Source organism: Photinus pyralis, unplaced genomic scaffold, assembly GCF_008802855.1.
Source record: "Photinus pyralis isolate 1611_PpyrPB1 unplaced genomic scaffold, Ppyr1.3 Ppyr1.4_LG7, whole genome shotgun sequence".
In the NCBI taxonomy this organism is placed as follows: Eukaryota; Metazoa; Arthropoda; class Insecta; order Coleoptera; family Lampyridae; genus Photinus; species Photinus pyralis.
This window is the reverse complement of record NW_022170738.1, coordinates 7,086,413-7,108,039: the sequence shown is the minus strand read 5'-3', so window position 1 is coordinate 7,108,039 and position 21,627 is coordinate 7,086,413. Positions and strand designations below refer to the sequence as shown.

At 35.3% G+C, this 21,627-nt stretch overlaps 2 protein-coding genes across 2 annotated transcripts; both read right to left on the bottom strand.

The window, feature by feature from the left end:
- Positions 1-7,209: 7,209 nt before the first annotated feature.
- On the bottom strand, positions 7,210-8,480 carry LOC116177179. The gene is made up of 2 exons (XM_031496074.1): positions 8,423-8,480; positions 7,210-8,319 (listed from the first exon to the last, which is right to left on the bottom strand). Exons 1-2 carry the CDS (start codon positions 8,442-8,444, stop codon positions 7,277-7,279), a joined length of 1,065 nt encoding a protein of 354 aa, XP_031351934.1. The 5' UTR covers positions 8,445-8,480; the 3' UTR covers positions 7,210-7,276.
- A 5,007-nt stretch (positions 8,481-13,487) lies between these two features.
- Positions 13,488-20,453, bottom strand: LOC116177194. Its single transcript, XM_031496094.1, has 8 exons — positions 20,255-20,453; positions 19,386-19,507; positions 19,264-19,332; positions 19,025-19,211; positions 18,514-18,973; positions 18,262-18,403; positions 16,641-16,774; positions 13,488-14,246 (listed from the first exon to the last, which is right to left on the bottom strand). Exons 4-8 carry the CDS (start codon positions 19,135-19,137, stop codon positions 14,163-14,165), a joined length of 933 nt encoding a protein of 310 aa, XP_031351954.1. The 5' UTR covers positions 19,138-19,211; positions 19,264-19,332; positions 19,386-19,507; positions 20,255-20,453; the 3' UTR covers positions 13,488-14,162.
- Between the last annotated feature and the right edge of the window lie 1,174 nt (positions 20,454-21,627).

Here is a 21,627-nt window from a genome sequence, read left to right as displayed (position 1 = left end):
GGGATTGTTATTAAGGGGGGTCTATAAAGAGTAATTTTGATAAAAGATGGGTCATAACACAATCTGGAGTTGTGGAGGTTAGGTCGCCTGCTGAACGTACCGGAGGTAACAACTTAACAGCTATCAATATATATATATATATATATAGATATATATATATATATATATATATAGTTGTGAGACCTAACCTTCACTTCTAGGAATCCCACGATTTACCTCTAGCTAGCTCAGTTATAATAAAAAAAACCAAATTTTCACACGCATCTCAAGGTCCAGCTGGATTCTGCCACCCTACAGCATTCCAACAATGACATGAATGAGTGGCTTAACCAAATCCTTAAATTCCAATACGAAACTTTACCCCCAGATTTGAATAAACAAAGTAAGAGACGCCGACAATTACCTCTCTTTGACTCTAATAAACAAAACCTGGATTGCAATGACTGGTTTAATTTCAGGCAAAAAATTGCGTAAATTTCTGTTTTACAAATTGTTACAATTTTAAACAGATAAATGACACACAAAAAAAACACAAATTACTCAAACATTACAAACATGACAAAACAAAAAAAACAAACCACTAACTACTACTTACTTTTAAATTTGTCCGAGTAACGTACTCTGATACAAAGAGGTATCCGTACACGATAACAACACAAAATTTTCACACAAACCAAACACTCAAACACCGACGTCTACTCTCTTCGGATACCCACAATTATTTTCAAACTTCCGTGCTTCCGCCAAAAAAAAAAAAACAGGACGGCGACAAACTTCTTAAACTTTTCAAAATTCTTCTTAACGGCAAACAAAATTCTGATTAACACTGGATCCACTACGCAGGAAACTTCCACAAAATTCAAAAATAACGTAACCGAAGAACCGCCGGTTGGCTTTGTAACGACTAAAAAGCCCCGCTCTCTTCAAAAATTTGCTATTTAAGCAAAAAGCCCTTCTCCTTTCTTCAACATCCCGCCAGCCAATCACGCGATTCGTCGATTTTTAAACTTCTTGCTAAACGGCACGTACGCCCGGCAATTCTGCGAAAACAACTTTATCTCTACTTCGCGCTACACCTCGTTAACGGCAAATAAAATTTAAACAAGAAATTTACCTCGAAAAATTCTAGGAATAAAATAAAAATGAACACTTCTAAGAAATTGAACCAAAACTATAACATGAAATTTACGCAATCCTGTGTCTCAAATTATTAATAACCCCCCCCCCCCAGACGCTCTATAATTTCTTTCAAGTTACAACTAAAACAAAATAACACAACAATATATATATATATATATATATATATCGTGTTGCGCGCGCAGTTAAATGAATGTAATCGCATACGCTCCGTGAAACCCATTCTGTTCACTACTACGTTTTTTCCATCTGCATTAATTAGAAATAAAAATGTGTTGTACCAGCAATTCTTTATGATTCCAACACACGCAAAAAGAGCCTATTTAATTTCCAACGGGGCCATTTTTGGGACTGTTGCTTGGTGCCCTCAACTTCAGGATTAAAATAAGCACTTTCGTCCCTTGGTATATAATATACTATTTTCTGATGAAAACTTCTTTGACGTTCCTGAACCTATAAACCTACTGCATTCTTTTGATTTATGAAGAATTCGGAAGATGTATAACAATTCGAAAACTTACCTTGCAGGTTTATTCCAATGTCTAGTTAATGAGCAACAATTTAACACCACAAAAGTATACCATATAGTAGTAGTAGTTAGTCTATGATCATACAAAGCAGGCCTCTTTCCAACTTCACCGATTAACACTTCATCGATTTCAAAGTCTTCTTCGTCACCATTGTCAGTTTGATCGTTGAGTGACTCAACGGTTTGATCGAATTCACTTTCTTGCGTCAACGTATGGTCCATTTCCGACATGTATACACATACGTGTGTAAATTTGGTTGCAAGTTTTACACAGGTACATAGTCATTGCCTAAAAAAGGTGTTGTATTTATATGGGTAGGTACATAACCTATAACAGAGCATACGTTTAATAATTGTTTAACAATGGTTTAATCAAACAGATATATCCTCACAACTTAAAAGTACATAAACTCACTTTTTTGTAGCTTCCATTGCTGAGAATGAATTTGTTTAGATAAAGCACTTCACTGAATTCTAATTTGCTCAATTATTCATTTCAGTTGTTTCACATTCAAGAGTTAACGTCATTTGTTGTTATTCAATTTGATGAAACCGATGGAGGAGGCACTGTCAGCATAGTGCATAAGACATGGTTGACTCCTCGGAAAACTGAGGTTTACTGGCCCCCCATAAAAAACCAATGTTTACTTGATAAAGCATTATTAAAAGGTCAACCAGTGGACTCTTCTAATTGGGAGCTGTTCAAAGTAAAAAGAACATTTGCTGCGTATGCACTCAAAAAAATGTCTATTAGATTTAAATATAATAATCTTTGTTCAAATATAAGGTAACTTCCTATATGAGCAAATAATCCATATTCCCAAACGAAAATTTGTGCTTCCTCAATTCTTAAGATGATCTATTGCTTCACTTAAGTATACCGTTTATTAGATAGTAATACAACACTATTTTTAAAAGAAGCCAAAAAATGTTGTTGTCTTAAGAAACTAATACACATATCATAATCACAGCAACCATTTCCTGTGAGATTTGCGATTATTAAACCCAAGATTAACATACATTCCGAATATACATAATTTTGCTTTAAGTTGAATCAAAATGTACCTTGCACTGAATGTAGCTTATTTTCAGACATAGTATTAGCCAAATTCAAACGGAGTACCTCCTGTACTAATTTGAACTATTCTATTTTCTTCAATTTCGTGAACAGAATGCTCATCATGAATAGCAGGTATTCTTAGTTAAAAATTACACATGCTTTAATGTAAGGAAGGCATACCATTTAGCATTGCTTCATTTTTCAAAAAATTATGTATAATATACTTACTGTTTAGACCTTAATACGCATTGCAAAACAGAAATGGATTGAATTAATGGAATTAAATTTGCACGCCATAACAGCAATTATCACAACTTTACTGAGAGGTTTGTATGTGGTCCTGTGGTGGTAGGTAAAAAACAAAGTTAAACATCAGTGCCTTGAATATAATAATAGCAAATATATTTGAAAACTAGAGACTATATACATGCCTTAATTTATTACCTACAGTTCTAACAGTGAGACAGAAAAAACATGTTTATCCTTAATTAAATATTAAAAAAGTAAACAAAAAATAACGATATGAAGAGTGAGGAAGAAGTAACTACATACCTATAGAGCATTCGCACCTTAGTATGCAGTATGGGGTCTTATGGACTATATCCCTCCTTTACTAATTTGCGTCATTCTTCAATAACGCTATCCTTATTCCTTACCGCAATGATGCCAAACTTACATATGATTGAATTTAAGCTTTAAAACAAAATATAACGTCAAATCTTCTTGTATTGTCATTACGTGTGTGGTTCGTTTTTGTCTTTCGTATTTAACACATTTTATTGTCTCATTGCTTTAAAAATCCTTCTTTTAAGAACGCCTCCATCTCGTACTTTATATACAAGGTAACTTTGAGTGTTCTTGTAGAACCGTTATTTGATTTCATCTTTTTAGAATATCCCATTAAATGGAAGCCGAAGCTGAAGCAGGATCTGCTAACGTGAAACGCCATAAAGGAGAGTGTTTTAGCCGGAAGGAGAAACACCTCATTATCAACGTGCTGAACTATTTCTCGGGAACGATGAACGTTACTGCAGCTGTGAAAGAAGCAAGTAAAGCTTTATGTTGTTCTGAACGGAGCATCTATGCCATTAAAAAGGAAGACGGAAACGAAGGTGTATCAAGCCCGAAAAAACGCAAGCAAAGAAAAGGGAAACAAAGCAATGATCGTCTTCATGTGTATGATGAAAATGTGCAATCAGTTATTCGACGTAAAGTGCATAACTTCTTCATTACAAATATTCCACCAACTATGAACAGCATCTTAGCTTCCGTAAATGACGATAACGATCTACCCAACTTTAAACGCACCACATTATTCAATCTCTTGAAAGATATGGGTTTTGAATTTAAGAAGGTTGGCCGCAAGAGTATCCTTATTGAACGGGATGATATTATACGATGGAGACATAAATACCTACGTCGCATCAGGAAGTTGAGAGAAGAAGGTGCTTAATCTTTTTATTATATTTAATTGCAAATTACATAATATTTATATTTTAGGTAAAAATATTGTGTATACGGATGAGTCATGGGTTAACATTGGTCATTCGGTGAGCAGGGCGTGGCATGACACCACCGTTGAAAGCAATCGTCAGGCATTCATCAAAGGACTCAGTACAGGTTTAAAATCACCCACTGGTCTAGGGCCTCGCTTTGCGTTAGTACATGCTGGTGGTGATAATGGTTTTATTCCGGGCGCGGAACTGACTTTTCTCTGCAAAAAGAACACTGCTGATGCACACAACGAAATGGATGCAGACACTTATGAAAAGTGGTTTTTTGAACAGCTTCTACCAAATGTGCCACCGAATTCAGTCATTGTTATTGACAATGCCTCGTACCACAGTAGAAAGTTGGAGAAGATACCAACAATGTCGTGGAGAAAAGAACACATTATAGATTGGCTTCGTGAGAAAAATGTACCGATTGAAGAAAATCCATTAAAACGAGACCTACTGGCTTCTGTTGCGCATGTTCGGCATCACTACGACAAAAATAAGCTTGATGTTATTGCACAAGAAAAAGGTTACGAGATTCTCCGTTTACCTCCATACCATTGTGAATTAAATCCCATTGAAATGGTGTGGGCTCAAGTTAAACATCATATCAAAATGAATAACAAAACATTTAAAATAAAGGACATGGAAGAATTAATAAAAATGGGTTATTCACAAGTTACGGTTCAAAATTGGCAACATTATGTCAATCACGTGAAAACTATCGAAGATGACATGTGGGCAGCAGATTATCTTCAAGATGATGTTGAAGAATTTATAATTCAAGTGTCGCAGTCATCTTCCGATGAATTTCAATTCGATTCCAGTGACTAATATGTATACTGTACATTTGTAAATTTTTGGGGACTTAATAAATACAAGCTGTTCTCGGCCACATTTGACAAACAATTACAACTTGTTATTAATTTACCTTTTTGACTTCTGAGGTTAGGTTAAAAAGTAATAAATAGTGTCTAAACTACCGTTTTACGGTGCAGTAATCGATCCTATAATAAGTTTGGCAAGCATGTACTGTTTCTCCATAAGCCCCATACTGCATACTAAGGTGCGAATGGTCTATATTATGTTAGCGATGAGACATAAACATTACCATTTCCTAATGTATGAATTATAGTTGGGAAATTAGAATTAAGATCTCTTAACACGTTAACTGCCACCCATATATTGATATGAAATTAGTGGCTGAGCCATGGTTCAAAACTTAGCTGTACTATCTTGTATTTTATCCCTAAGTATTTCAAATGCTCTAAAAACACTAAATTAATTAACATTATGTGATAATTACATACGACGGCCGGACGTCGTTTGGCGTGAGAGAAATCAAAATTTTCTTAGGACGCCATACGACCGCCGGCCGTCGCGTTCCATAGTGCGTCATGTTATGAGATGATATAAGTAGGAGTAGGAGGAAGCTGTTGTGTCAGCACGCTTGCTGTAGACAGTCGTGTTAGAATACCGTGCAGTACCTACGTCCACGCGTTCTCATTGCAAAGAAAGCAAATTCGAAATGGATGAATTCAATTCGATTCCTGTGCGAAGTTTTTATGGAAACTCGTCAAGCGATGAAGATTTTGATAGCGATGATTCCCTAGCAGATCCAAATTATTCTGCAAATGAAAGTGACTTGGAGTCGAATGTGGATAATTCCTAGCTCCTGTACCAGAATGTGCTTGATATTGAAAACAATTCTGATAGTGATCAAGATAATGATGAGGATTCAATTGATCCTGCAGTTTTAGCGCCTACGGAGGCGTATAATCAGTGGAAGGTCATTAACCCTAGGTGCCCTGTACCCCATCAACAGTTTGATCAAACTTTTGATGAAGGAATTCAATTTGTTTCTTTACGTGAAAGTGAGTTGCCTATAAAATTTTTCGAATTGTTTATTACCGAGGATGTTATCGATAACATTGTGAATCAAACTAACATGTATGCTGCCCAAGTGTTAGTGCGCGTTCACAACGGCGCACCGCACATCGCACTGCACTTAGCATGGTATGGATATGTTCACGTTGGGGCACTGCAAAGAAGTTTGGAGCATCGCCTCGATAGTTTTGCTCGAAACGTCTCGCGTGTATCATGGCGAATTATTCCGAATCTTCTTCAGATGAAGAATTAATTCTTCTGAATAATCCATTGCACTTGTGGTACATTGAAAATGTGAGAAAGGATACTGTTCATCCCATAAAGCTATTATGATGATGTTTATGACGCTTATTCCATATACCCTCTCTTGAGAATACTAAAGTTATTAACTTTTCCTTGTCCATCACATTCGTGCAACCCATACGATGCTATGCAAAATACTAAGCTCATTTAACATAGCATCCAACATTGGGCGTGCGATGTGCGATGCTTCGTTATGAACATGTGCATTTAAATGTATGCTTTTATTCGCCTCGACCGGTCGATGCTATGTACGATGCTAAGTGCAGTGCGATGTGCGGTGCGCCGTTGTGAACGCCCACTAAGGGTGCGGCCACAACGGCGCACCGCACTAAGCCTATACCATAGTATCGCCTCTGCCTCGCACAGAGCATTGCCGACAAGTGTCCACGTTGGCGCACAGCGCACAGTACGTTTTCCGTAGTAATTTGTTTTTACTTTTAAACATGGCCTCATCATCGTCAGATGAGGATGATATTTTATTAGATTCTAACTTAACAAAGTGGTATTTAATTAAAAATAAACCAAGGATGTCAGTACACCCTCTAAATAAAAAACGAAGTTACTTTGGAGAATTCCATCACCTTTACAAGGATTTAAGAAAAGATGGTCGACGTTTTTTCGAGTACATGCGAATGAATATTAAGACATTTGATTATGTATTAAGTAAAATAGAGAATAAAGTAAACCTATCTTGGAAGAACTGTCATGCGCTCAACCAATAGCAGTTGAAGAAAGGTTAATGCTAACACTGCGGTAAGTTTTATAAAATGTTTTATTAGTAATAACATTGCTATTAGCAAAAACTTTAAACATTATATTTAACTTCATATTATTTATACATTTTTCCTTTCCACCTTTGTATTTCTATTGATCCCAATTTGCGTTATTGGTAGAAAAGGGTTGCTGGGACGAGATGTCACGTTGGTGATGATTATCGGGAATGATGTTTCGTTCGGAACTATCATGATAGGACTGAGTAGAAGTAGAGGTATGCCAAGTATGTCCAGAAATTTCGTTGTTCGATAACTGCATGTTCTGTTCAGAGTTTTCATGTAAATACCGAGGTTGCAGTGTCAATAAAGTAGGTGTCGTAGGTGATGGTCCAGAAGAAACATCAATGTTTAATAACTGAATCTTCTGTTGAGACTTTTCCTGAACACGACGAACAGGATTAGATCGTGGCAAAGTATGTGACGTAAATGAGGGTCCAGGAGGAACCTCATTGTTTAATAACTGAATGCTCCGTTGAGAATTTTCATAAACATGATGCTGAACAGGAGTGAAACTTTGCGAAGAATGTGGCCTATTGGATGGTCCAGGAATTTCTTCCTCCAGTAATTTCATAACTGCTATGCGAAACTTTATTTTTTGCCTAGGGTTGAATACTCTTACATACGGAAGTAAACTGTTAAAAAATGATTCGTCTTCATCCATTTCCTTTTTGAACCGATTTTCCTCCCTTTTTTTTAAGTAAGCAATTTTTTCTTGTTCTGCCTTTAATAAACCTTCCCCGATTGTATCAGTTATTTTTCCTACTTTTTGGGTTTTCATCTTTTTGGGTAATGCAGTAGCCGAAGGTGAAAGTGGAGTCGATGAGCGAGAAATTTGTGCCGAATGGGGTGTGGTAGGCTGTGATTCTACCTCGCTGGTAAATTCGTCTGTGCTGTTTGCTACGTGGTCCACCTCAGTTTCTTCAAAAGTCTCAGTTTCAATTGTATCAAAATTTCCTGTAGATTGCCTAGGTAAACATTGATCTTTTAAAAAAAGGAGTGACTGAAAATATGGCCAATCCGAATGTTCACTGTCATCGTCTTCAACTCCATCCCCTGAACGCTTCGATGGCATTTCTAGCAGTTTCTTTTTAAAAGTTTCCCTGAGTCGTTTCCAGTGTGATTTTGCAAGCGTAACTGAAAAGAGAAAAAAAAATATGTTATTAGTATTAACCTTCAGTTGTTCTGTTAAAATTTCTTTTATAAAAAATCTTGTAAAAATAGATACATTTCTACTTACAATTACTTGTAAAGAAAAACATATTCCCACGACAAGCTTTTATATCACATAAAATAAAAACACCCTGTACATATATATATATTTTTTTCTTTCAGATATTTCTCCACTGGTATTTCATTTAGAAGCTTAGCTTTCTCATTTCGAATGGGTAAAACTACAGTAGCAAATATTGTTTCGGAAATTTCAGAACACATTTGGATCTCTTTATATGAAATTCATGCCTGTTCCATCTCAAGAAGATTTTAGAAAAATAGCAATAGACTTCTACGAAATTTGGAACTTTCCCAACTGTGTTGGAGCGCTAGACGGTAAACACATCCGTATGCATTGCCCAAATAATTCTGGATCAATGTATTTTAATTATAAAGGTTTCTTTTCAATTGTACTTCAAGCACTTGTTGATGCAAACTACAAGTTTATCAATATTGACGTTGGCGGTTATGGCAAACAGAGCGATGGTGGTACATTTCAAGCTTCTGCTTTATATAAAAAATTGACCACACAAACCCTTAATTTGCCTGGAGATACAGCTTTTCCAAATTCCGATTTAATTATGCCACATGTAATAATAGCCGACGAAGCATACCCACTAATGAAGCATTTACTTAAACCATATAGAAAACAAGAATTAAATGCAGATAAGGAATATTTTAATAAACGTTTGTCCTGTGCGAGACGAACTGTGGAATGTGCCTTTGGAATTCTGAGATCAAAATGGCAAATTTTAGATAAACCTATATTGACCCATCCTGGACATGCAGATAACATTATTAAGGCAATTTGCATTTTACATAATGTAATTATTGATAAAGAAGGAATAGAACATAATTTGAAAGAAACTCAATTTGTCTTTCAAAACGAAAATAGACAAGCACCCGCAGGAAGACTTAATAATGAAGCAAAAGTAGTACGAGATAATTTTAAAGCTTATTTATGTAATAATCCGTAAAACTTAATATGTACCATCCTTTTTATAAATAAATAAACTTATATTTACCTGTTGTATTGCATTCCTCAGCCACCTCTTTCCACAACTTCGATAATAATATCGAATTATGATGATTTCTACTATTTTTGCTCCAGATCGCCTCCCTGGTAAACACACTGGTAATTAATTTATCCTTATCCATCCCGCTAATAATTTTTAAAACAAAACAAACGACCATGTGCGAGGCTCCGAAAAATACTAAGCTCAATTTACTGTGCGATGCACCTATGTACAAGGGCGATGCGAAGCGAGGGGCGGTGCGCCGGTATGGCCGCACGCATTGAATTCAATAGTTAAATTTGCTTAGCACACGGATGCTAAGGTACAATGCTAAGTGCGGTGCTTCGTTATGGCCGCCCACTTAGTGTCCAAAACAATCAGTAGACATAGTCGATTAAACCAATGGAAAAATACAGATTCAAACGAAATGAAGAAATTTTTTGGACTCCTCCTGTGGATGGGACTAGTTCGATATCCAAAACTGAGTGACTACTGGAGCACCAGAATTATATACAAAAACAATGTTGCTTCAAAAACAATGTCACGTAACAGATTTGAAATAATGCTGACTATGTGGCATTTTGCTAATAATGAAGAAGCTCATGGTGACCGCCTTCACAAAATAACTTCTTTGAAAAATAAACTTGAATCCTTATTCCAACACCATAAGATACCTGGAGAGTTCCTCTGTGTTGATGAGACCATGGTGCCATTTAGAGGACGACTGCCTTTTCGCCAATATATTCCTGGCAAACGGCATAAGTATGGTGTTAAATTATTTAAAATTTGCGATACTGCAGGATACACTTACGGCATTCAAGTTTATGAAGGGAAAAGTGACAAAATGTTGAAGAGTGACTCATTATCCACAAACGTAGTCCTCAAATTAGGCGAAAAATATTTAGGTCAAGGACGTATATTCATCACAGATAATTTTTATACATCTGTGGGATTAGCCAATCATTTATTAGATAAAAATACTCACTTAACCGGGACTCTAAGACGAAATCGAAGGGGCATACCAAAGGAAGTTGTAAACAAAAAGTTGAATAGAAACGAAATTACCGGAATGCATAATGGCAGAGGTATCTCAATAGTGAAGTGGAAAGATAAGCGCGACGTGCTTATGCTATCAACAAAGCATACAATAGAAATTACTGGTACAGGAAAACAAAATAGAAAAAAAGAAGATATTAGAAAACCGACAATAGTGCAAGATTATAACGCAGGGAAAGCAGGAATTGATTTATCGGATCAATTGTCAAGCTACTCGAGTGTGGTGCGAAAGTCTGTGAAATGGTATCACAAAGTGGCAATGGAACTCATTTTCGGTACATCTGTAATTAACGCTCGCATAATTTACAATACTATTTGCAAAAAGAAAATATCTGTTACTTCTTTCAAAGAATCATTGGTTGAAAGCTTACTCGAACTTACAGACAAACGTGAAAATGTGAACTTCACTACAACGAAGCACAAATTAGAGGTAATTGAAGAAGTAGACCACAGAAACCGAAAAATTAGAAAACGTTGCGGACCATGTTACGCAAAAAATCGCGAAGAAAAAGGAAGTCGTGAAGCAGATAAAGCATCAGTGACACCCAGAGTGACAACTTACTGCGGCCACTGCCCAGAAAAACCTGCAATGTGTTCAAATTGTTTTGTTAAAATTCATTTAGAAAACTAAAACAAACTTTAAAAGTGATTTTTTTATTATGTTTTGTTTGTTATTTTATTTTTAAGTTAATAAGAACAGTATCTTTGGTTGTTTATTATGAATAAAACTTATTTTTAACAATTGCTTATTTATTGTTATCCCTATCAAGCCGTTACGACAACCGGCGGTCGTACTATTGCAATTCGCTGTGAATCATTTCTGTGGGCCAACCAAAGTGTTTAGCATCGACAGTTGGGAAGCCAGCACATTTGAAACCTCATTTAGACTCCAAACATAATACGACGGCCCGGTCGTCGTATGGCAGTTAACGTGTTAAGCCAACCAAGAGATAGGCAGCTTTCGATTTAACTTCATATGCTTGAAAATGATTACTGTAACGCTGGTTCAGTAACTCTTGACAATAGAATGATATAGACTTTGATTCCAATTTATTGATTAATATATTTCGAATCATACAAAATTTAGGAGCTTCTATGGTACTTTCATAGAGTAACACGCTCTTATTACATTCATATCTAATTCCGTTTATTTCATACCAATCAACACAAAAAAAATCTTGTTTAACGATATTGATTGACGAACTTAAGGAGGGAAATTCATTGACTGGACCTTGTATTTCAATGTCGATAAGTCCCTTCTCTGACATAAATCGGTAGCAATTTTTAAGCTGCATTCTCATAGCTAAAGTCAACGGTACATTTTTAGTACACCTTGAATAGTGACATGTTGATTTAAAATCTCGGTGTTTTCCTTCAAATCTCATGCTAGATAAGAATATAGGAGGTCCCATCTTCGATATTACTCGACTGTAATGTAAGAGAAAATGGTGCTTAGGTTTCAGTGTTTTATTAAATAGCGATAAATATAGTGAATGATGTTCTTCCACCTTATGGTTCAATAACTCCATGGTTGCAGAGGACATTGTTGGACTACAGACGATGTGAGTTATTTCCAACAAATTTAAATAAAAATTCCAAATTGGGTTACCTTCGGGAACTAAATCGCCAACATAAAACCTATAATTTTCTACAAATGTTTTCATTTCTGAGGCCGAAAAAATTATACTTCCTTTATCTAAGTGCTGTTTTTTAACTACCGGAGGAATATTTTTCTCAAATCGTTCATAAGTATGATATTGTACTCTAGAGTTAAATAAATCTAGGGTGAAATATCCAGAAGCTATAAGATGAGATGTAATTAATGCCATGTCATACCTATGTACGCCTTCGTATAAGTCGTGCATAATATCACATGATAAGTTATTGTAAATGTGAAAGGTACCAAGTTGATTAAAAATACAATGTTCTTTTAAGCCCACATTTTGCAATAAGTGATTGTCGTAATCCTTAACATCTCGAACGGAATATTGGTTTTCAACAGTTTGTGTTTCAGCATCTGTTCGTATTGTTGTACAAAAACGACAATACGATGCTGCAGAGAAACTTTCCACGCAACCTAAGATGGTATGCAGTCCTAAATTATCACCAATTATACAAATAACTGAAAAGTATACATGATCAATGCCTGATTCAGTGCTTATAGTAATTCCATTTGCTTCAAGATTTTTAAGTTCATCAATTAAATTACCAAATGTCGATGTGTTTCCAAATTGGGCCCTATCTCCAGTATAAAAAATGGTAGACAAAAATATGTTTTCTAACCTTGCTAAATAAATTGGAGGAATTGTTGCAATTGTGTAATATAATGCTCCTATCTTGTAGTTTCCCGCTTTACTTCCAAGGGGATTTCCACTTTCAAAATCATCAAAATATAGCAATAGTGGAAATATTATTTTATTTTCCGTTTGAGACTTTAGTAAATTTTGGTATACACTGCCATGTATTAAGTTAGATAAAGTGTTAGTTTCTGTATAATTCTGAATCAAAGTCATTTGATAGTCTAGTATACATTTATAAACGTTAGGCAAATTTAAAAATCGCTTTAATGTTTCTTTTATTGGAACATAATAACCTATTTTATTTTTTAATGTTAATACTGTCTTACCATCAATTCTTTTGTCTTCTGTAGTGTTTCCTATTTTATATTCAATGGGTTTAATCAAATTGCCAGATTTTTCAAAAAATGAAAATCTTTTATACTCCGTGTCGACTGTATTAAAAATATTGCTTAGAATGTTCAGCATTTGACTCAAAACGGAAAATTCATTTGGAGGCACTACATTTGAACAAAAAGTTTCAAATAATTCTTTGAACAGTTCTACAGATATATATGTAGTAAACTTTGAACAGACAGAATGAGATCCTGTATAGCATTTCTTGGTAATGATAGATTGTCATATAATGCAGAGATAAATTTTTTGAACACTGCTAAGATTGCAGTTTGAAATTCTTCTACGTAATTTACCGAATATATTGTTTTATTGAAAATTTTGTTACTGTCTACTCTTTCACCTTCGGTATTTGGTTGGTCACTTTTAGGATTACAACTATCCAAATGATCTTCTTCTGCCAGTACAGAACCCTGAATAGAGAGAGAGGGAGAAGCGGGATCAAGAACAGTGGTCAAGTGTTCGTGAGCATTATTAAAATGTTTCTTCAGAGATAGTTTTGTATGAAACACACGATAACAATTTGTTTTTGGGCAAACAAAACGATTTGTTATGTTATGAAGATATTCAAGATGAAAGAAATATTTCTTAAAATTACTATAGTCTTTTCCACACCTTTCACACTTCATTTGGTAGTGTAAGTACTGCACGCTCTGTATGTAATATAGAAGCTCCTAAATGGAAATTTTATAAGATTTACTCTTTAATTGACAATACGGGTAATAGTTATATTAAACTTCTGGTATATCTAATACATTAACAACGCGTAGTTTGTTTACAATATCCAAGGTATATGGTGGCAAAGCGTCACAATCTAAAACAATATTATAAACGCACTGCTGTATAAGAGTGTAAATATATTGGGCCTGTACTGGATACTGCGCGTTAAAAACGTGGAAAAGCTTAAAAAGAGCGTCAAACGCCTTTTGTTCACTATTCATGTGTAAAAAAACCTTGTCCAAAATGATGTAAAAATTTTCTGGGCGATCAAATGAGGATCCTTCTATCAGCAAAAAAGGGTTAGGGTTAGGTTTCGAGATGCAGCCAGCTGCCGTCTTTCCTCTACAACTTTTGTTATGTCTCCAGGTATCTACAAATTAGAAATATTCAGAATAACATGTTGAAACCCATGATATAGTGAGTGCTACTAAAATGTAAGAATTGTGAAGTGGCGATCTTTAAAATTATTGCAGTTATTATGTAAGAATTATCGCATAAAATCTAAAAAGAATTCAAGATCTCTTGTAACAATTTTAGGAAATTTATTAAAACGTAATGTTACGCCTATGTTTGTAAAGATTGAATTTATCGAGCTTTTGGCGCGAGGATTTTCCAATGCATAGAATCGATTTTAAGAGAGCGGAAAGTAAAGTCCTATTCAGGCGCTCTCCAGATATCAAACATTTATAGACCGTTTGTTCAGTCTTTTTTTTAAAAATTCTTTTCCTTAAATTATATTGATTTTGATTTTTTTCATATGCCCATTTCAGTTTTTCCACTACCTCCTGGTGCAACTGATCCAACTCGTTTACATCCCTCACTAATTGTTCCCTGCTTTCTATAGTTAACGGAAATTCACCCTCTTCCTCTAACTTCCCGTAGTAATCCCCGCTTACTGGGATAGACCTACCAAAATTTAAAAACGCGGGTGTAAATCCCGTGACTTCATGCACCGAATTACGGATTGCATGTGCTATTTTATATATTTCCACATCCCAAGACTTGTGATTATCTTTTATATAAGATCGTATGGCTGTACCGACTGTACGGTTTACCCTCTCTACCGGGTTTACCTGAGCATGAAAAAGTGCGTTGTACCATACTTTTTGTACCTTGTAGGTTTTAATTAATTTTTTAAAAACGGAACTAACAAATTGAGGGCCGTTGTCACACATAATTATTTGAGGCACTCCATGTACTAAAAAAACTTCATTTTCAAGAAAATTTACAATTTGTTGGGTAGTAGCTTTCCGTAGAGGGTGTATAATTACGTACTTAGTAAACCAATCGGATATTACTAAGAGATAAGAGTTTCCTTTCGTACTTCGGGGAAAAGGGCCCATTAAATCTATAGATATTAATTGAAAAGGAAATCTTACTCGTTTTTGTTGACCCATAAACCCAGGACGGCGTTGATTATCAGCCTTGCTCGCTAAGCAAACATCGCAGTGATTAATGTATCGAGTAATGTCACATTTCATTTTAGGCCAGTAATACCTCTCTCCTAATTTTGCGCAAGTTTTAAAAATGCCAAAGTGTGCCGAAGTTGGGTTGTCATGATGTCGTTTGATTAACTCATCTCTATTGTCTTTTGGAACTACCCATTTCCACTCAATTGTATTGGAAATGATATCGTGTCTGTTTGGCACATATTTAAACAATTGACCATCTTTAACTAACCACCCAGGATAAAGTCCTGGTTGCTCCGTAACTAGAGATAACATTCTTTTATACCATTTGTCCTCGATTGGATTTTTTAGTTCTAACAACTCAATTTGAATAGGTGCCCGTGATAAAGCATCGGGAACTACATTTAATTTCCCGCTCCTATGCAATATTTCAAAATCGTACTGTTGCATTTTTAAACTCCACCGTGCTAATCTCCCCACAGGATCTTTTAAGTTTTTTAACCAAATTAATGAATAATGATCCGTTACTACTTTAAATTTAGTGCCCTGGATGTGCGGTTGGTATCAAAGGTTTATAAAAAATTTCTCTACCGAGGCAGCACCGTTATTAGAACTAATTAAGGGTAAAGTAAGCGCAAAAAGTGGCGCACAAACGTGAAGGCCGAATCCACGAACTCGCTATAGATTGCATATCACGTTGTAACTATTTTGATATCTATTGAAATGTATGTCGTAAATAATTTGTTAAGCGATGAATTAATGTTGATCAATGAGGGGGATGCGTTGCAGGCTAATGATGTAGCCGAATTAATTAATCAAAGCATAAATAAATTAATATATGCGGTAAAGCAAACTCAAGTGACAACTGTCGAACCTAAATATTATGTTGAGTCAAATAAAGAAGTAGCAGGACACAATAATGAGAGTCCAGTATTTTCCTCTACGGCTCATCATGTTGCGGATGCCGATCTTATTAATAGGTTTAATCAATTAAGATCTCCGACCGACCACAGAGCACCTACACACTCTTCCAATAATGAAGGTAAACCCATTCCGGTTTGTAAATGGAATATCAAGTTTGAGGGTGAAAAAAAAAAAAAAAAATAAGACTGAACAAACGGTCTATAAATGTTTGATATCTGGAGAGCGCCTGAATAGGACTTTACTTTCCGCTCTCTTAAAATCTATTCTATGCATTGGAAAATCCTCGCGCCAAAAGCTCGATAAATTCAATCTTTACAAACATAGGCGTAACATTACGTTTTAATAAATTTCCTAAAATTGTTACACTCTCAGTTCAGGCAAGTTTTTGACGGTAACATCGTTAGCGATCGTATGCTAATAAGTATACTAACCTTTGCCAGGACCACTATTGCATCTATTACTTCAAGTGTTGAATATTTCCAGTGTTTGTGGGATTTCGTTACCATCCGCCCTTTCGGTGGAATCAGATGGGGCAATTTTAACAACTGCTTAAGGAAAATAATGTCTGAAAAATTTAAATAAGGTTAATGCTTTTGACATTTTGTGAGAAGCAGCGCGTCATTATACAGGGTCATTCACGAGGAAAGGTAAATATTAGTGGGCGATAGTATAGACAAATGCGAACAAAAAATGTCCTATTACCAGGTGTCTTATTTTTATTGGTTACTGAGATATGGGTCATTAGTTGATTTTCAAAAATTCCAGCATGACGGGGTCCCTGCTCATTCTAGTCGTCTTGTGACACAGCATTTAAATGTTACATTTCCCGGAAAATGGATCGGCAGAAATGGTCACGTTTCTTGGCCACCAAGGTCCCAGAATCTTACCCCTTTAGATTTTTGCCTGTGGGGATGGTTGAAAGGCGAAGTTTACAAAGGCAAAGTAAACACAAGAAACGAATTGATCGTGCTGCCCTCATAAAAGAACCTCAAGACGACCTCCGAAGAGCTACACGTAGTACAGTCAAAAGAATTAGAAAGTGCATTGAAGTCGAAGGTGGAATTTTTGAAACTTTAATGACCCATATTCTTTAAATTCAACGCGTTTTTTTTCTAAATATGTTAGATTGTTTACAATATCTTCTCCTTTCCTACACATATCCTATCGTGCCCAATACATTGTACAGGTACAATTTAAATAATACATGTAAAACTTCCGTTACTGACTGACAGACAACGCTCAGCCGAAAGTACTGGGCGTATAAAGTTGAAATTTGGCATGTAGGTTCCTTAGGAATTGTAGGGAAAGGATTTCCCAAAATTCCTACGAGAACGGGAAAAAACGGGATTTTACGTTTTATAGTCGAAACTGCGTGGAAGATGGAGACTTGACATTTATAACTTAGGTTTCTTTTAAGGCGTTAAGGTGTACTCCGGAAGCACGTCCTGAAATTCAGACGGAATCGGGCTACGAAAACGAGACAAAAGGGCTTTTACGTTTTACAGTCGAAACTGCGGAAAATAGACTTGATATTTAGAACGTAATTTTTTTTAAGGCGTTAAGACGTACCTACTCCGAAAGTACTTTCCGAAATTTTCACGGGAACAGGGCACGGTAACAGCAAAAAGGGATCAAGAGGCGTACAAAGTCGCGGGAAAATGCTAGTAGGTACTTCATATTGCTGGATGGTGTGCTAAGGAAGAGCACCAATATGGGCATGACATGTATACTACTAAAGGTACATTGAATGTTACTGAAAAGAGATACTCCATCCTCCATGGATCAAATTTCAGAATTATATACAAAAAAATTCGATAGAACAGAATATCGAACGATCCTCGAGTTCGGTTTGGGCTGTAACTATAGTAGTATTAATCAGCATAAAATTCTGCATATAACTTTGTATATTCCCTTACGGTTTACGAGATCTCTACAGTGAAAGTGAAGACATATGAATACGAATGAGAAATAACTATTTTATAGGGCTTATCACACAGTACGTACTATGAATGGTAATTGCTAGCGCTCTAAAAATATTGCTTTAGAACTTACCATCAGTATCTTCATTCGCTAATTCGATTAAATCCTCGTTGGGCCTGCCTTTTACTTGGTTAACCGTTTCAAAAAACGTTTTCCATTTCGTAAACAAATTAATTTCTTTTCCTGGAAAAGCCTTTTTGAAATCTTGGTTAATCTGAAAAAAAAAATTGTATTTGACATATGATGGGCCATATGCTCCAACAAAACTGGGGATTGCATGAGTACGTATTTGCCTAGAACAGAACTATATCTACTACAACTTACCAGTACATCTGCACGTTGATCTTGTAGTATGGTCCAGTTCTCAAGGAATTCATAAACATTTGAACATTTGTTTAAAGTGTCATGACGTAGGTTATATGTATTGTCCCATCTTATCAAAACTTCTGTCCAGGGCTCATTATTGTGTTTCATCCACTGCCAATCTTCATTATTGCTTAATTCTTGTTTAAATTTTAGTGATAACTGCGCGGCGTTACTCGTAGATGCTTCGTTGTCGGAAGTGTCTACGTGTTTTCGTTTTCTTCTTTTTGGTGTGGCTTCGTCGAAGTTGAAGACCATATTTTTAACTTTGTCAACAAGCTTCCCTCTAGCTGGAGTGGGTTTTCCTGTAAGGGACGCATTTTTCCTGACAGCTGGTACATAATATATTCCCATTGTTTCGGTCGGAAATAACGTTATTATTTTTGCCGTAATTTTGTTATATTCTTCGTGACGTAAGCGACTAAAATAAAGATTGGTAATGGACACATAGCTACATTCTACGGAAACTCACTTTCTTATTATATAAGTATATAAGTATTTTATGATTATATCAACAAGTCTCGTTCGTCTTTTGTTATCTAGCTGTTTTTGTGTTTGATAGTATGTTACCACACTGTTCCCCATGGGACTTGTTTGCAACAGAGTGTACAAATCAAAATCAGCAAAACTTTGCACTTCTGTAAAAAACGTGTTTAAGTCTAAAATTTGAATATCATCAGCGGTATTCGTGTCGGACATGTTAGTGTCTACATTTATAGTAACTGTAGAAGCATTAGCTGTGTTTTGATCATCTCCGTTTACAGGTTGGTTTTCTTTGTCCTAAGAAACAGTTGGATAGAAAACAATATAGATGCTCTTAGATAACCTAATACCTCATTTTTCATTTTCAATAACTTCCCCTCGATCAACTTTCTCATGCCCAGAGAATTGGGGATAAGTTCCTTCAAATCTCCAATGGTAAGGTCTTTTAGAACCTCAAAACATATATCTTGATCTACAAATATAGTTAAAACATATTAAAAAAGTCTGCGGGTAGCCGCATGACTTAAGCGCATTTTTGGTGTGTAGATCAGTGACATTACCGATTACAACAATATAAACACCCGGCGGGCACATAACTTTTAAGCACAAAGCTAACGCAAAAAACCGGAAATCTCTATATATTGTAGTTTTCGAGATCTCAAAGATTGCCAGCAGACACACAGCCAAAGTGAGACTATAAGCTGCACTTTTTCCAAAAATGCGCTAAAAACTCGGGTATTTGAAGACATAGAAACAAAAAAATGCGAAAGACGAAAATTACGAACTCGCGCCAGCCGCCAGAGTGAGATCACCAGCCGGACAAAGTGAGACTATAACCGCTTTTTCCAAAAATGCGCTAAAAACTATAAATTTGCAATTCCATGATAACAGTTCAAATTAATAAATTTATTTTAGGGAAAGAATAATGAAATGATAACGAATCTGCAACCAGCAAAACACATATTTACGAAATCAGAAAGGGAGAACTCGATAACTTTAAGTCTAGTCGTCTGTTTTTTCTAGGTGTTTTGGTTACTGATATAAAACACAGGAATCTTTGTACGTCAGCATTCTTTTTGTTATATCGCGCACATTGCGTAAGATAAAAATGACCTATGTAGTAATTCAACTAATTAAATCACACGTAAAACAAAATCCCTTATTTTGTTGGATAGATAAGCAGTACATTTACAATTACAAATACGTAATTTTTACTTACCCACAAATACTTTGATTACTTCTTCCGTACATCCCCAAGACTTTAATATCGTTTGCACATCGTCATCCATGTTTTCAAAATAAACACTGGCAAGAAAGGCAAATGGAAATGAGAACTAACTGTGCGTAGTGGTTAAACTTTCGCCATATAAGCTTGAATTAAGTGTATCATGCTCTTTAAGCTTAATTCAAATACTTTCTTATTCATCATTCTTAAAATAAATATTGCACCGCTTCTTTTCCTTTAAATAAGTGTACGCTAAATTCATACTGATATCTTACAATATTACCTGCAATACGACTCCCGTATTTAAAGCAAGTGCACAAGTATACTTAAATTAAATGATTTATATTCCGCTCAAATGTATGATTTAAAACTTACTTAGTGTAACGTCAATTACTTGTTAACATTTGTTTTAAGAAATTATTCTTAAAAGAAGTATGATTTTCCTTTGTTTAAGATTACCAAATCAAATACATCTATCAGTTTAAACAGAGAACAGATTTTTATGTGTGTGGTATGTAAATAAATATTTTGGTTTATTTGGTGGTTTCCGAGGGGGAAACCACTCTTTCAATTTGGTGTACATGAATTTTTCATTCCAGTTTCATTCCATTTTCAATCTTTCAATATTATCATTATCAGTTTCATTACTTTCAATCTGTTCATTCTATTAATTCTCTTCATTTATTTTTCATTTCCTCATTTTTTCTTATTACGGTTATAAATATTTTTCATTAACGGTTTCATTATTTACAAAAACGAATATTGTTTCGATTTAAATCGCCATACGAAGTAGGTGTGAGGTGGTAATGCTGAATGCTGACGCACATCGAAGTCTGTACGTTATACTTTGCAGTTCTTTGCACATTGCTAACGTTAAACCAAGTATATTTTCGTCGATTTTAGTGGCCAGTGAATAGTGTAATGTGATACATCTATTTATAGAAAGGTAAGGAACAATATACTCTTTACTAAATGCCCTCGTAAATAGTTCTATAATAAAGTATTTCGGAATGAATCATTTCTTTCATACCGTGCACATTTGTTTATTAAATATTTCGTTGAATATAATACCTACGTTGAGATCACCGCTCAACGATTATGCTTTTTGGCGCAATGCATATTATGTTATTGTTATAACTTATCTAAAACCGACCTATGTGGATATCATTTTTAGTTATTTTTCAAAAGCAATGTTTTTAGCAAATATTTTGGAGAAAAATGTAGTTTATAGAGACCTCCGGTTTGTTTTATTAATATTATCGAGTTTTTAATGCGAAACGAACTATTTTGACTCTTCTGATTGCGCGCGCCAGAAAATTTCCTTACCTACGTACCTTTTTAACCTTTTAACATTTTTTTAATTAAAT

Coding starts and splice junctions, on each gene's coding strand:
- LOC116177194 (XM_031496094.1), bottom strand. CDS start 19,137: ATGGGGAACAGTGTGGTAACATACTATCAAACACAAAAACAGCTAGAT. Junction 18,404..18,513: donor ATCAACGTGCAGATGTACTG/GTAAGTTGTAGT, acceptor TTTTTTTTTCAG/ATTAACCAAGATTTCAAAAA. Junction 16,775..18,261: donor AGCGAATGAAGATACTGATG/GTAAGTTCTAAA, acceptor TAAATTTTTCAG/ACATTATTTTCCTTAAGCAG.
- LOC116177179 (XM_031496074.1), bottom strand. CDS start 8,444: ATGTTTTTCTTTACAAGTAATT. Junction 8,320..8,422: donor GTTTTTCTTTACAAGTAATT/GTAAGTAGAAAT, acceptor TTCTCTTTTCAG/TTACGCTTGCAAAATCACAC.